General features: G+C 38.2%; 1 protein-coding gene across 5 annotated transcripts in view; it reads right to left on the reverse strand.

Annotated features, from left to right (window-relative positions):
* The window catches only part of MYO1B (myosin IB), a 115008-nt gene that overhangs the window by 52860 nt on the left and 45623 nt on the right, over positions 1-16525 (reverse strand). For all 5 annotated transcript variants that reach the window (XM_054208472.1, XM_054208475.1, XM_054208473.1 and 2 more), the window contains exons 4-7: positions 9411-9505; positions 6178-6282; positions 3165-3211; positions 448-511 (exon numbers count right to left, since the gene is read on the reverse strand). In XM_054208472.1, coding sequence (XP_054064447.1) covers positions 448-511; positions 3165-3211; positions 6178-6282; positions 9411-9505 — 311 coding nt within the window. The remainder of the gene's footprint in view (positions 1-447; positions 512-3164; positions 3212-6177; positions 6283-9410; positions 9506-16525) is intronic.

Raw genomic sequence — 16525 nt, forward strand, 5'->3', positions numbered from 1 at the left:
CCAAATAAACGTACTCATCTCATGGTGATCTCCAGCATATCTTGTATCACTCTTACAAATTACAAAACAGCGTATCTCAGACACCATCTACCCTAAATACGTAACCCATCAAATCAAGTAACAGGACTGATCTGGGGGATTCAAGTATTGAAAGAGCCTCAGATACCCTTATCCATCTGGCTACCAGCTTCAGAGACAATAACGAGGCACATTACTCAGTACCTTTTAAACAATACAGGACATTTTATTCATGCTTACTTCTCCAAGTCTGCTTTCACGTACTTTAAGGTACGCTACTCAGCAGAAAATTAAAAAGCAGAATTTATCACATAATGGAGAGAGATTTGATTAGACAAACACAGCTGATCTTTTCAATAATTTAACCATCTTCCTATTGAACCAAACATTTTAAGGTGTTAATATGCTGACACCAAGAGTAATACTCACAGTTGCTTATAACTCCTCCAAGTGGGTCACCCTTGAAATCAAACTCAATATCCATGTATTTTCCCTGTGAAAGAAGCATATTTTAAGACTTTCATTTCTGTGTAAGCAAAACTGCTCAAGATATTTTTAAATAAATTAGTTGGCTGTTTTTACAGGCTAAAAGAGCAATCTGGCAACCTCCTCTACACTCCGTCAGATTTTGAAAAACAGAAAATGATTCAAAGCTTTAAGACAACTGCATTATCACAGTCAGAGATCTTCATGAGAAGAGCTTTAATCGGGTTTGTAATGCAACCCAGTACTTTGCTCAGTTTCTAAGGCTATATGAAGAAAAAGCACATCATACAAACTTTCACCACAAGACCAAGAACACCAAGCAATACTTGTGGCCGTGTAGGTATTATCACGCTTATTAACATAAGAATGCAGGAAAAAGTTATTTTCCACACAAACTTATTTTCTCAGTGTAAAATCTTCCGGGAGTGTGAATCAAGGCAGTTGAAGGATAGCCGCTCAGTTTGGCTTTAAGGACTGGCTGGCAATGATTACTGTTAGTAATCGTGGGGTGTCTGTCCCTAAGCATGTGCCTGCCTTGTAAAAGTGATGGATTTTTCCCACTGAACTCTTTCCCTCGTAACTCAGGAGACCAGAGGCAACAATTAACAGACTGTCACCACAAAGGCGATTTCATTTTCAGCTGTACTGCCGCAGTGTGTTTCCTTGACTTCTGTTTGACTTTTCCACATCGCAGAAGATCGCTCTGGTCTTTGCATCATTTTAATTTATATGACAAGCGTTTAATGTAGTAAGAGCTATGTTTAACAGTGACAAAATGGATAGACCCACACTGTGTAGAAAAGGCAAAAGCACTGCAGCTCACATTGGCAAGGAAGTTTAGAAAGATAAAAACTGCTGGTAGTAATTCAAACAAATTCCGCAAACCATGCAGAGAAATGATCTCACCAGCCTCTGGTGCTTACTTAACAGAGGACAAAAACAACCTATTGAAAAGAGAAGCCTTGTGTTTGTACTTCCTTATTCACTGCATTTAGGAAGAGTTTTGTTTCCTTGTCTTTTGTTGCCTTGTCTTTTGATTTTAATTACAGAACACAAAAAACACGCACTTTACATTGACTCCCTCAAAGATGTTTTCTAATTTACTGGCTATTTGTCAAGATTGGCTTGACTCTGTTTAAAATCTATTCTTTTCCTTGCTGCCAGCTGAGGCTGGCTAGACAGGACAGTACTTGTACTTTCTTGTTTGAAGTTAATTCTGAGCTGATTCAAGTTTCTGAGATAAAGAATTGAATCAGATAATTAAATTTTAATTTCCCAAGGACTGGGCCAGCTGGATGTTTCCAAAATTATTTTTAGCTTTGTGTTTATAAGCAAGGACTTGAACAGCAAAATAGTATTTGGTTACACTTTGTCCTGGAAAGACTTCTGTTTGCAAATGGCACCTCTTCTCTTCTTCGCTGTCTCCTCCTCCTTTCTGCAGTACATCATCTCTGACAGTAGCATTTTTTCTACCCTTTCTATCCAAAAATATTTTCTACAGTGCCTCAAATTTTGGCCCTGACCTTGTGATGAAGACCCTTCGTTCAGTTCACAAGCAGGGGCTTGACAGCTGCAGAAGGAGCATTCATAGCCATGGAGAACAATACCATCAATACTCAAGAATCAGAAGGGAAGGGGAGAGAAGTCTCCCGTGTGGAAAAAAAGCCCCTCTCCAGTGTCACAATATCGCAGGCTTTCATCCATTTGCTTTTACTCGCAATGCACCATTTTCCCAGTGCATTAATTTGTCTACTTTACACATCTCACAATATTACTCTTCTGCACACAAGTGAGCAAATCACAAAGTTGCATTTAGTCTTCGGATTTTAGCAGAAGAAACTATGATGAGTACTCACACTTCTGAATCTCCCAACTCCAGCTTCAACTTTTTTTTTTTCGGTCAATTGTTAATTCCTATAATTTCACATTCAGTTTCATGCTAAAAAAGCCTGAATTTAACCAGTTGATTATAAAGAACATAGGCAAATAAGTAAATGTTAAAAATGTTTATATTAAAACTAAACTTGTAAACACAGGTTGAAACATCATAGAAAGAAAATGAGAACCTGAAGTAGCAATTTTAACAAAAAAACCTATACATATGGATAGAAAACGAGATCACGCAGAAAGATCCACTTGCTAAGCAGACGAGTTGCTAGGCACACGGTCGCTGACATTAAAGCCACCAGTGCCAGATAATTAACGAACCCAGCTGCGCTGTAATTATGTTTTCATCCAGTCACAGAATGTCACATCCGAATTTTTTTCCTGTTCTTTTTTTTTTTTTTTTTTTTAGCTTCTATTTTGAGTCTCAATAGAACTCTATGCCCACATCAGAAACCAACAAGGTTTCTGACAAGGAGGTGAAACATCTTTTAAAAAGAGGGGTGACTGCTAATAATGCACTACTAACACATTGGGGAAGGAGAACGTGCTCAAATGTACAAAATGAAGCACTGATTGCTGCTGAAGGTGGTTGCCTTCTCCAAACACCACAGTCGTCAGACAACTACCGGAAAGTTTTCTCTCCAAGTCATTCATTCCCTCCTTACAGATGCCTTAATGGCTGATACAATGTAAAAGAGAAATAGCCAACAATGTAACCAACAACATAATTGCCCTAAACGGAATTAAAATTCAGTCTTAAAGAAAATACTTACAAATCTAGAGGAGTTGTCATTCCTCACAGTTTTGGCATTTCCAAAAGCTGGAGAAAGAGAAAAACAAATATGACAACCAAACTTATCGGAAAAGAAAAATATTTAAATGCTAAAATATCTACGACTTTTATGTATTTAAAGGAATCTTAGACCGCTGAGAAGCAATTACCCTGTTCATTGTATGGGTATCAGTCGCCGGGGACAGACAGAGTGTGACAGACATGATCACAAATGAGAAAACACCTATGGAAGTCCAAAGAAGTTTCATCTCAACACTTCCTTTGTTTGAAAAAGTGAAAGAAAAACACACAAAGGGAAATGGTTCCAAGACAAAACTGCACCTGGATTGAGCGCATATCCTGGGGTGTTGAATCATCAAATTTAAAATTTTATTACCCAAATAACTTTATATATAGGAAATACTTCTTTCTCTTCAATTCAGAGAAAGAAATGAGTCTTAGTTCCCAGAACTGAAGATGGTAAAAGATGGAGGCCAGAACTGCGGAAATTACAGAATGAAACTTAAAAATTCTTTGCACAGGACAGTTTAATCAATGCTCTGGAACAGATTTATTTACACTATTCCCACACATATACACTAGCTTAAGCTGAATATTAATCAGCTGAAATAAGCCTGATTTACAACGGAAGTTTAGCACGCTTTCTTCAGCTTGACCTAAACTCGCTTTTTGAGTAGTTTGGTTTTAATTTCTTTAGCTAAAGTTTTCTGAGAATGAAAACTCTCCAAGAAAGGACCTCCCAGGGCTACATTCAGATGGGCAGCCGCCCGCTTAGAACACAGGCAGGACAAGAACTCAGACTGGAGGACAATTCAAGCTCTAAACATCACACACTGTCAAAGTACATGGAGTCCAGCAGGAGTGTCCCTACATTATTAAGTATATCACTCCTGCTCTAACAAGAGAGTTTATTTATCCCAGTATTTATTTATATAGCATATATACTTTCAAAGACCAAGTCAAGTCAATGTTTTTTGGACAGAAATAAATACATGCTTTTAGGCTTCAACAAACTTGCATGAGTAGACTTATTCTTGATCAAAGAACTGAAGCCAAAAGGAAAAGTTTGTTGCTCCTGAAGGCCAAGGATAAGTGAAAGAATTGTTTTAAAAATCTTTATGCCCTGCAATAAATCATCTTTTCAACAACGAAATCTCTGAGCTGCATTTTCTTAAACACAGTGCTGAACAGTAGAGTCATTTATAACTGCACAGAACCAAGCACAAACGTTTCATTATAAAGCATGAGACACATTCCGCAGTTTTCCTTTAAGTTCATTGTTTCAAAAAATTAATTTACAGTAGCAACTGTAGTTAAAAAAAAAAATCCCACAAGATAAACTATGCATATGTAACATTTATGTCATTTTCTTGCACTGCAGCTCAACTGAAACAGAGCTACATAACCAAAGAAAAATAAATCTAACCACAAATGTTTAATTTCCATCTAAAACGTATATGCGCAGCCAGGCTTGAGCAGCAGTCTCATGGAATAATCCAGTGTCCCACCTTCCAGCAAGCTAATTAGGCAGTTACCAGCACACCGAGTAGAACAAATAATACCTTAAAACGATAAGGCACTCTTCTGCAAGCTTAGTCTATTTCTCTTGCATTAAAAGAAAGATTCAGAAACCAACAAGAAATTCAATACGTTTGTCAGTCCCTGGGGAACAATCCAGCTTTGGCAAGAAAAAGCTCCGTACTTTGCATACAGTTTACACCTGAAATCTGCCTTCCAGGACGGTGATAAAAGCAACACAGCTCTTCTCTGTGAATCCCAAACAATGGAAGATTGCAATCCCCCCACTCAGCTTTCAGTGGAACATATCTGATCAAAGAAAGGCCTATCCAACCTTTTTGTTATTCTTAAATTTTAACATTTCATCCTTTCTTTACAAGTCTTTGCTTACAATTCTGGGGGTTTTTTGTACAGTCAATGACCACATTTTACCCATCCAGTTCACCACTGCTGTCAGCCCACTTTTTCATTCCCTTTCCTTTTTTTTATTCCCCCCCACAACGCCCCGTTCTCACTTGTAGAACGCTTGCTCCCTATAGACTCCAAATTACCGCTTATATGTATAAGATAGCTAGGCAATAAATAAGATGTTGACACTCAACAGTCTTACAAACCCTGCATATCATCTGGCCAAATGCAAAATTATTGTACAAGAGCCGTGAGGATTTGTCTCAGCACCACAATAGCTTAAAAGAACTGTGGGAAAGACTGAGCCAGGAATCAACACAATAGACCTAAATAAGTCAACGCTAACCAAGGCACTTCTGAAGGCAATTATTAGACAATGGGACAAAACTGCAAGCTTTGGGGATCATATATCCTATCTCCAGGAAAAATGAAGATCCTGTTTCTGGCAGCCAATGTCTTTAAATTAAAATGACTAATTAAAAAAAAAAAAAAAAAAAAAAAGAAGTCTTTCATGGGAGAGCAGGAAAGGCAGTTGTCAGGAAGACGGGCCAAGAGAGTCACCAGATGTAGGGAACAATAAGTCTCAGGGAACAACAGGCATGCATATGGATTGGCTTAGTTTTTTCTAAGACACATTTCTTCACCCTTTTTTTTCTAAAAGAAAAATAATGCTTTACAGAGCTTGTTTGTTTACTAGAGACTATAATAATATAATTTGGAAGGAAATGAATCAGAGGGACTGAAGTTAAGGCTTTTGATACAGCCAAGCATCATGAAGGCAGGGTTAAGAAAGGGTATGCCCTCAGAGAGCAGCAGAAGGAGTCTGGGAAATATGACCTAACTTCCTAAGCTCTCCCTTCATGAGGGAAACAGTTTTCTTCTCAAGAAAACCTCTCTGTAACCGAATAAAATCTTGTAGCTGTCTTCACAGAAAGCATCTCCTACAGCTTCGGACACCAATTAACAATGAAACAACAGCAGATACAGTTTTCCAAACCAGCTCAGCAGGGATGCTGATACACACGGAGGTAATATGCTCATAAATGCTCTATGAATGAGATTCTTACCTTCAAGAACTGGATTTGACTGCAAAAGTTGTTCTTTGACTTGATTAACCTCTGCCCCTTTTCCACACACAGCAGCTACATACGACATGACAAGTTTGCTTGCCTCTGTCAGGGGAGAGCAAAATAAAACAGTGATAAGTATTGGCAAATAGGCTCGATCTCCATCACGTTTTCACCATGCCAGACAGGAACTGTAAGCACGTTTCATTTCAGTTGTCTTCTACACTGTTGTACCATCTGGAAATGAGGAAGGAGCATATCCTGCTCTGATACTCGTGCCATTACATCAGCAGCCCTCTTGACTTAAATACCTAGAGCCTTCCCAAGCTGAAGAAGCCACCAGTGACGTTACCTGCCAGTTTTGCGTTTAGCCTCAGTAAGAGAGGTATTCAGTAAGGAAAGAACATTATCCCTAGCTGACACGTTGGAAATGTTTTAATCTAACCTAAAAAAAACCAAGCCCAAGCAGCTTCAAGATGCAAAATTCAATTGCTTTATATCAGCAGATACACAATAACACAAGTGTAAACATACAACACTATACATACGTAATTACAACTCTAAAGTACAAGTAAATGAATAACTGCAACATCCCATAACATTATGCAGTCTGTTTCAAAGTATAACAAATAGAGAAAGTGAAGCATTCATTTAAATAAGGAAACTAATTTGAAGGTACAAACTTAAAGTCTGGAACAATTTTTGAACTCTCAAAGCTGGGTTCATATGAGTGTCAATCACCCATATACAGAGAGAAACAAATATTTAATAATCCATTCAACCCTTATGGTTTGGCTGGTCAGGACGAAGAGCAGCTGAAAAAAAGGATTCTGTTTATAAACAGAGCCTGTGATGTTCGGTATGATGCAAGATAGTGAAATTTGAGGCAATATCAGCTGATATACAATGTAATCACTAACAGCTGGAATCCCTATCAGCTCAAGACAGTAGTCATAAAAACCCCGTTGCTTGTTCTTCAGAGATCTGTCACAAATTTAAGGGTTTCATTTCAGGAAAAGAACTGACAAACAAGAAATTATACCCTGAATTTTGATTCTTTCCTATTTAATCAAATTTGTTTGCTAGTATTAAATTACTATCCCCATACTGTAGAGAAAACTGAGCAAACCTGCACCCCAGGAAGCAAGCAAGGAGCAAGAACTACAGGTGTGTCCATAAGGCCTCCAATCTCCTTTAATTGTGCCTCAAACCCAGCTTTCATTTTTAAGAATCCCTTCCCTTCAGAGCTTGGAATTACCAAATTATTTGAGTTGAAATATTTCTTAAAACAGCCAACATCTTTAAGTAGAGCTACTCAGTCGCTGAGAGAAGAAAGCACTGAAGCAGCAAATAAGCTATTATAAAATAATATGCAGTAAGACACCACACAATGACTTCAAGATAGGCTTTGAACATCACTGAGAGAAAATAAAGGCCCTTTCTTTTGTTAGGAACTCTGTTTGGTCCAATAAAGACACTGGGAAAGGAATCATCACCTTAGTATCTAAAAAGATTTAAACACACCACTCATTCTGGTAACGTAGCGTGTTTTCTTGCACAATGTTACTATCAATTAGCAATATAAACAGGCAGTGAAAGAAAAACAAAATTGTAAATAAAGAAAAAAACCCCAACAACTGATGACAGTTTAGTTTCAATTCTTCCAGCCAAATATTCTGGCTACCAAAAATCTAAAACAGAGTTACCTAGGACCTGTACTAACAAGTTTGTTTCCTCCACTCCAGGAACTTCCTCCCCATCCCCCCCCCCCCCCGCCTTTTTTTTTTTTGCAGTGAAAACCTGACTTCTTGGCTAATAGCCCCATTTCAGCAACAGTAGTTACACCAAATGTTAAAGAGAGAATAGCACAGATTCCAAGTCGATTATTCACTTGAATTTCAAAACCTGTATTATTCTGTACGTACCTTTATAAAGAAGGAATAATTCCTATTATGTTCCATATGGCTACGAAAATTACAGAACAGTCAAAATCTCTATACAAATATAAATCTACTAGAATATTCTCTACAAATAGAGAAGTTCAGAAACTCAACCACTGCTACACCTTTCAACTGAATAAATAAATGAATGAAAGGTGGACCTTGGTTGTATGAGGTGCTTGATAACTCACAGTTCTTGAAGGAAATCAAGAGATTAAACAATACCAGTACAGAACTCCTCTCTAAAGTCTGAACTCCTGGACATAATCTCTAACAATCATATTAATAAGAACTTGATTGTTTTAATATACACTTTTACTGAACACTCGTGCATTTTCACATCATAGAACTGAAAAAAAGCATTATATTCCAAGATTCCAAGACCTCTCAAATGGATGCCACTAATCAGACAAAGGAAAACAAAGGTGAAGCCTACACTTTACATTTTCACAACAGGTTTTGAAAGCAACTTCTTGTTACCCACTTTAAGTCTTGCTCAATATAAGCATACAAAGCTGCACATTTTCTCAGATTCAAAGGAAAAATCTCTTAACTACATAGAAACAGATGTATGCATTCCTACCCACCGCCTCTTCTGCAAGTCACCTCAGTTTTAAATTGGTTATTTTCTGAAATAACAGGCTTCTTTATTTTTTAAGGTCTAGCTAAAATGTTCTGCAGTTGTACAATCCTCACTTGATTTCTACCATTCCAGTTTAAAACTTAGCAGCCATTTTCAAGGCAATTTCAGCTTCGCCTGAGAAACACAGTGTTCTGGTACACAAGCCAATCTTAGAATTGCAGCTGAGCACAGCATGCAAAAGACTGATGAAAATTCCAAAGTAATCAGCTACTATTATTTATTTTTCTTGGATAAATAGCATAATCCAGTTTAAATTTATTAAAAGACGTGCAAAAGCATCAAAGGGTTGCCTCCCAGACTAGAAGACCAAGAGCAGTCAGTTTTCTCCCTCTTCACGTTTCCCACAGGGAGAGCCTAAAAGTTTTCCAGTCCTTGCAATACTCTACCACAAACCAGCGTTACTTTAGTATGACTTTGCATACTGATGAGGATACTGTATTAACACGCGATACGACTGCATCATGGTGACAATCTGAAAAAAATACTACTTTATGGAAGTTCATACCTACAGCAACAAGTGTGACAGCATTTTCTGCAATTGCTAGACACAGAAAGATAGCGATATCTCTCAACTCTTACAGACTCTAGCATCTCTTTGCAAGACTGAATAACTCTAAATATTTTTGAATAAGATCAAAACTGCTTATTACCTGTTTTTCCAGCTCCACTCTCTCCTGTAATAAGGATGCATTGGTCTTTGTCCTGGTCCCTTAAAGATCTGTATGCTTCATCTGACAGAGCAAAGCTGCAAAGTAAGAAAGAGTCGATTGAGAATTAGATAAAAAGATACCAACAATAACTACAACCTGTCCTTCATATGCAGGCAGGGAAAACCAAAACAAAACACCAAACCAAAAAAAAACCCCACAAAGATCCCAAGTGCTAATGTTCTGTAAGTTGTGAAGCATTCATTTTTCAGAATATAAAGACCCACGGAAGCAAAATAGATACTTTTTCTCAGTGGCGTATTTAGAGTTTCTCCAGGAACAAACAAGCATAACCTCCAAGTTTTCCTAAAGATAGCAAGCTCAAAACAAATGGACAAAAATTAAGGGAAACATAGGTTGCTTTCTTCATTGAACAAAACATCATATTCTTCATTGAACAAAATGTCAATGCATCAACAGGACGTGTTCTGTCTGAAGACATTTAAGAAAAAGAAAACAACAGAATTCTGAGCACTAAGAATACCGTAAGCTGCAATTTCTACTCTGAAAAATATGAAGAAATCTCATGACGTTATAAAATATTAAGCATTTTAAGCATTCAGGTATTGCTGGACTTTTGAATAAATATGCAGAAGTGTTTCCCAATAAGTGTGCTCCTAACTCAGTAAGGGTGATGTCATGTTGTGAAATTAAAGAATATAGTAGGAATCAAATGCTTTCCTATAGCAAAAATGTCTTTCCATGGAGCTCAGAACATCATGACCCTGAAATTGCTGGGCTGCAATGTGAGTCCGGATGTGCTCTGTCGCTATGCAGCAACACATATTTTGGAGAAATGCAGATGTGTTACTTATATTTAGTTTTCTTTAGTAGTAATTTTGAGACAGAGTAATACTGATTTTGGTTCAACTACATTTTTCAGTTCATGGAAAAAAGGACTCTGGAAAATGAGCATTAAAACCACTTGGAAAAACTTAAGCAAGTAGTATCTGAAAAAGGACGTAAAAGCAAAATCCAAATAAAAAGGCACACTTGCATTACACAACTTAAAGAAAAAATCTGACAGCCAAACACAGCACTTCTTTACATGAAATAAACATCCATACAACAGAACAAGAGCATTTTTAAATTACTGCACCTAGTAAAATATTCAGTGTTTTTATGTACTTAAAAGTAGATATTGCTTATTATTTACAGTAAACAACATAGGAAAAATAGAAAGGAACTCTTAGGTCAACATAAAATACATAATCGTTGCAGGTTCAGTGCACCTTTTGGAAACTTGATTCTTTATTCTACAACAGTTACGGAGCTTTGCGTTCAGCTGATAACTACAAACAGATCAAGTATTTGTTTTGACTAACGTAGCCCTACAGTGCTTTCACAGGCCACCACAGCCCCTGTTAGATAAGGAAGCTCTTTGTCATGATAGTGGTTAGGGGTAGCATGGACAACACAATGCAAGTAATGAGAGCCACACAGAGCCTCTTCTAGAGGCTCCTATTGCTGCAGCTTGAAAGCTTCAAATATTAAACCTACATATATTCAAATTAGTTCATACTTGTTCCTAACACTGTCCCTTGGCTCAAGCAGTTCTTCCTGGCTTCTCTCCATAAAAAAGTTGATGGAGAGCATGTCCTGTTCTCCCTGATTTACCATCACATGCAACACTGTTTATACTTCCTCATCCCTCATCAGTGTTAGATTCATCTCATATTTACTTATTTGGGTTTTGTTTATTTGTATGCTTGCATCGTGTTAGAAGTTCAGCCACCCTGCAAGAGACCAACATACCAAGCGAGTCGTATTCTAAAAAAGTTGGAAATTAAATACTTTACGGCTCCTTTGCTACTAAATAATCACACTTTCCCCTCCCTCTCTAGTTCCTGCCAATGACGCTCATGTCATTGATTCCCCCCACTTTGTGTCCCTCTCCTGTCCCCTTCTCTCCTGCAGCACATCTGCCTGTCTAGTTGCATGACCAACCCAGGGCTCCATCTCTCTGCTTTTCTCACCAACTTACATTGTCTAAGGCACTAAATTGCAATTCTTCTCTCTGCACAGATGGTTGGGCGATCCACTTAACAACCATGATCAGAAGCCATTAACTCCTTTTGATACATATGCCATTGAACCCAAATTAAGACTGATCTCTCAAAACTTAATACTGCTATGGTGATTGAAGCATTTGAACTCAGTAGTTCAACTGGAGGTGAAAATGTGTTTACGAGAAAGTAGCAGGCTGTAATGTTTTTAGCATTACAACAAAGTCAATTTGTGATGTGGCCAACATGCTGGAGCACTAGCATAAAAAAAAAAAATATTCTTCTGCTGCTGAGAGACCATGACACAATTTCTGGCATCCACTTTGCTGTCCGGAATCCAAACTACAGTAGCAATAACACTTTAACAGACTCTCTTACAGGACATATTTAGGAAATGAATAATATTTGTTGAACACTGCTGCAGATATACTTGTAAATTGAAGAGTACAACATGCGGCACTCAGAAAAGCTTATTCCAGCACACATTACATTCCTTTTTGCAAGGAAAAAAAAAAAAAAAGCACTAGGATGAAGAGAAAGGAAATAAAACTGCACTGACCATTCATGGGCCGTGTGAGAGAACGTTAATGCTAATGCCGTGGTTTCCATGGGTTTGATTCAGGAAACTGTCTTTCATCAGGAAGATAAGACTCTGAGATGCTTTTCAAACTAACAAACTGGACGGCTCATTCTGTGCCTGCTGTCCTTCAAACAATCTCAACCATCAACTAGTATTTCACTGTTGAAACAACTTTCTTGGCAGTAGTTTCACGCCAGAAAATGAAGTCAGCATCAAGTACAGGGAAAGTATTCTCTCTGTTGATATACTGAATTACGAGTTAATCAGCTTAGTAACCATTCATCTTTTCTAATACCCTGAATTTCAGTTTCACAACAGCCCCTGTCAAAATACATTTTACTGCTTGATGTATTTATTAACTCTGACTGCACTGCATAGTTAAAAACACCAAATCACACTTTTTTTTTCCCCCTTCACAGAGAAACTGAAAGTCTGATACTGCAATGAGACCTCTGAAGTTGGAGAAGAAAGTAGGATTTAATCCAGTTCTGGTTTATTCCGATCCAGTCAGAGACACTTGACATACATTATCTTTTTCCCCAATCCACACAATCCAGCAAAGCCTAATACTTCACAAGTATAGCAAATACTATCTACTGCAGACAAAAGAAAAAATTAGTCAACTCATTTCAGAAGAAGTTCTGCATATTTACTTATCAAAAGTCACCTAGTAGAAGTATTCTAAAATCTACCTCTGACGTTTCAACCACTGCTCCAACAATTCGATCAGAGGAGGCATAACCAAGAGACTATTTAAATAACTAAGATTTCTTTGTCTTTCTGGCATTGCACAAACAGCATTAGACACATTTATGTCAGAGCCTGAACAAAGATCTTTATCTAAAAGACAGACATAGATCTATTCGTCATGTCGACTTTCATGGCACACCATTACACCTCACAGCTCTTCCTATCTATTATTGCCTTCTATCTTTGCAATAATTAAAAAAAACCACAACACAACAAAACAAAACAAATCCAAACAAACTCAAGTCTTTTGGTTCAAACTCTGTTTGATCCAAAAATATAATTTCATGCTATTCCTCCTTTGTTACAAACATATAAAATAATTTCTTTTAAGGTCATTTTAGTTTAGCACATTTTGATGATCTGTAGATCACAAAGACTCCTTCTATTCTTTTCCTTTTAGCAACTTTAAGAGACACAGCCCTGTAAAGTCAACATTTGCAACTATAGGTTTAAACCACATACCACTCTTTGAGCCACCTCACAATTACAGAGCCCAAGTAAAATTTTAGAATAGTTTGTAGTTTAAAAAGCAGTTATAAACCATATGTTTTGAATTAGCTGGTGAGTCTGTCAGCAGTGTCATTTACCATACCTTGTAATAAGCTCTCCTTTGATTTTTAGGTTTTCATGAAAGAATACGACATTCTCCACAACAAACACAGAAATATTTACTGGAGTTCTCTTTTAGCTAAGATTTAACTATAGAAGCAATTTGAAATTGAAACGCCACCCACACCTAGCTCAGTAAGAAGGCTCTGCTTTTTTATAGCACGGCTTTTTCAGCAGCATAGCTCCAGATGGCCAGACCTGTCACAAAGCCCTCACCCAAAAATTCTAACAAAGGGAAACAGCAAATATGCCTCCAAGGGGGATTTCCAAAGGGCTCTGGCAGTGTTCAGCAGCACAACAGCATCTCCATGCTCTAACAAAACACTGGGGTCAAGGAGAGACAGGAGGAACGTTCCCTCCCACTCACCCCGAAACCAGCATCAACTGGTAGCGCATCATTTCAATGCTCAAAATTGCACCCACAATTTCACCAGGGGTAAAAACCTTGCTCTTATTGTCAAAAATTCAGTTCGCGGGAGCGCCTCTTCTACCATCTTTTTCCTTTAAGACAAAATCACGAGGACCGGTATTTGCCGCTATCGGTACTTCTTTCCACCATCATTTTAATTCGTCCTCTCGTTTCCCTTAGCATTCTCAATTAACAGTAATTAGTTAGCATGATCTTAAACTCCCTCCAATTGCTTTTCTCATGCACTGATAGAGTCAATTCCCTTCATCCCATCTTCACTGGCTTCACAGTCACTGAGACTGACTGAGTCTTGGTCCCCATTCTAAAACATCTTTTGCTTGATCTTGGCTTGCAACTGACAACTCATTTTCTACTTCCAAAGGAAATTAAGAAAACCTCTCTTCTTAACCGTTCCAATTCCTTATGAAGCGGGGCCCTGGTACCCCTTTACTTCTGCTCAACTGTGTCTAAACACACTGGCAGGATACTGGAAGTCAATGCTTATCAAAGATTATATACCATGCTAGACTAAAAAGAACAGTAAGATGTAAATTGTACATACATTGTTAATGTAAATTTTACATAAAATGTAATTTATATTATTTTTTTTCCTGGTTTAATTAAGAGCATCATTTAAGTTCCTTCTCCTTGTGAATGCGCAGAAGTGCTCAGTAACAAGGTAACAGCAAACAAATTATTTCCTCCTTTCACAGCATGCAGTGGGAAAACATCAGAATGACAGTTTGTTTGGGTATAAAAATTCCTAATAACTTGAGCTAGGAACAGTGGAAACACATTTTATAAAGCGCTTCGAGGTTTTACGTTGTAAATCATCACTATTTGCTATATATGTTCCCCCCGCCCATTGAAGCTCAGTGGAAAATTCACCATTCAGGAAAAACAACCGTAAGATATTATTTATAGTATTAGCTCATAGTGCAGAATCATTTAATCTAATTGCCCTAAGGATAAAAAATGTACTCCCATTTTCCATAATTACAAACTGTCTCATGTTCAGCACTTTGACACACTTGAAAAGAAAAGGTTGATTAGCCTGCCACTGGAGTGAATAAAGTAACAGCTAAATTGATGGAGCTTCGGCTACGATAGACCTTCACAGGCAAGCAGCTGCTCTTTGAAAAATGCCAATCAGGAAAAAAATAAAACAAGTTTAAACACCAGGATAAAGAGGTGTGCTAAGACAGACGGAAAGCCTTTTCTCCTATTCATATTCTCCAATTTTATTTTCCTGGTGAGCACAGAAACTTGATTTATCAACAATACTATGTGGCTATTATACACAGCAGAAGGGTACCTCCTGCATATGCTTCCCCACTTTGTTAATTCACATTAGCAACTGTGATGTTATTAGATGCAGAATAAAGCCCAAAGCTGTGTAAATCACCCCAATCTGATTTGTAAGAAGCAGCTGTAATTTATGGAAGGGAGAGAGGGGAAGGGAGGGGGTAAGAGGACAGACAAAGCCACTCTTGATTTTCAAGAGTAAAACACTTTAAAACACAGGCTAGTATTAAGCCAGAGAGACTTATTTTCTGTTCCAGTAGACTGGGAATATAATATACCCTCCGATGCTCGTACACATACTGCAGGTTTAGCAGAAAAAATGATTCAGGCCACTATTCTGAGGTCTGGACAAAAAGAAGAAAATGTTCTTTCTGATAATTTTGTCCTTCTCAGGATGAAACAGATTTCAGATGGCCTCAAGTTGCACCAGGGGAGGTTTAGATTGGATATTAGGAAAAATTTATTCACTGAAAGGGTTGTCAAGCATTGGAGGAGGCTGCCGAGGGAAGTGGTTGAGTCACCATCCCTGGAGGTACTTAAAAGGCATGTAGACGTGGTGCTGAGGGACATGGTTTAGTGGTGGACTTGGCAGTGCCAGGTTAATGGTTGGACTTGATGATCTTAAAGGTCTCTTCCAACCAAAACAATTTTATGACTTTGCCTCAAAAACCTCCCTACAGAGAGGTCCAACCAAAGCTTCTTCCCCAAATACTGTGCCTGCACAACCTCACAGTTCACTACAGCCCAGTCTGTCCCCGACCCTTTTCTCTCTTACAGGGTGGCACACATTTCCCCTCCAAGCAACTGGGAGGCTTTATCAGTTTTGATCACTTCCTTTTTACTGACTGACAGTCCAAAAAAATGTAATAATTTGAAAACCAATAGTGGTCTTTCCCCAGCACTGTACACAAAAGCCAAAACTGCAGCCTATGATCTTCTGTTTCAACAACATCTAAGGCATCTCTTTAGAGATGCACTTCAGTATGATGGAAAACAAGAAACGCCTTTTACCAGGAGCCTATGACCCAGCTGTTGCATTACTTCCCTTCAACTGGTGGAAAACCAGGATCTCTGAAGCTGAGGATGATGGTGCCACTTTCTAATCCAGACTGCAAAATAGACTTCCTCTAAATTTTAGGAAACACTATCAACCCCAGTGTGTCCACATCACATTCAACAGCTCAGTAGTGTAAGCTAGCAGTGAAACATGCGCAGCAGATGGTCAGGAGAGTGACCAGGGCATGAGTCCAAGGTTGGGTCCTCTAAAGTAATGTAATATGGTGGCAGAGAGGAGCAGCGGGCAGAGCTTTGGTGCTGCAGGTAACCAAGTCGACAGGTCAGTCTCCTGCCCTGGTAACACGTTAACCATGGAAAACCCACTAGGGCATACCAAATTGAA

The sequence above is a fragment of the Rissa tridactyla genome, chromosome 7 (assembly GCF_028500815.1).
Source record: "Rissa tridactyla isolate bRisTri1 chromosome 7, bRisTri1.patW.cur.20221130, whole genome shotgun sequence".
Taxonomy (NCBI): Eukaryota; Metazoa; Chordata; class Aves; order Charadriiformes; family Laridae; genus Rissa; species Rissa tridactyla.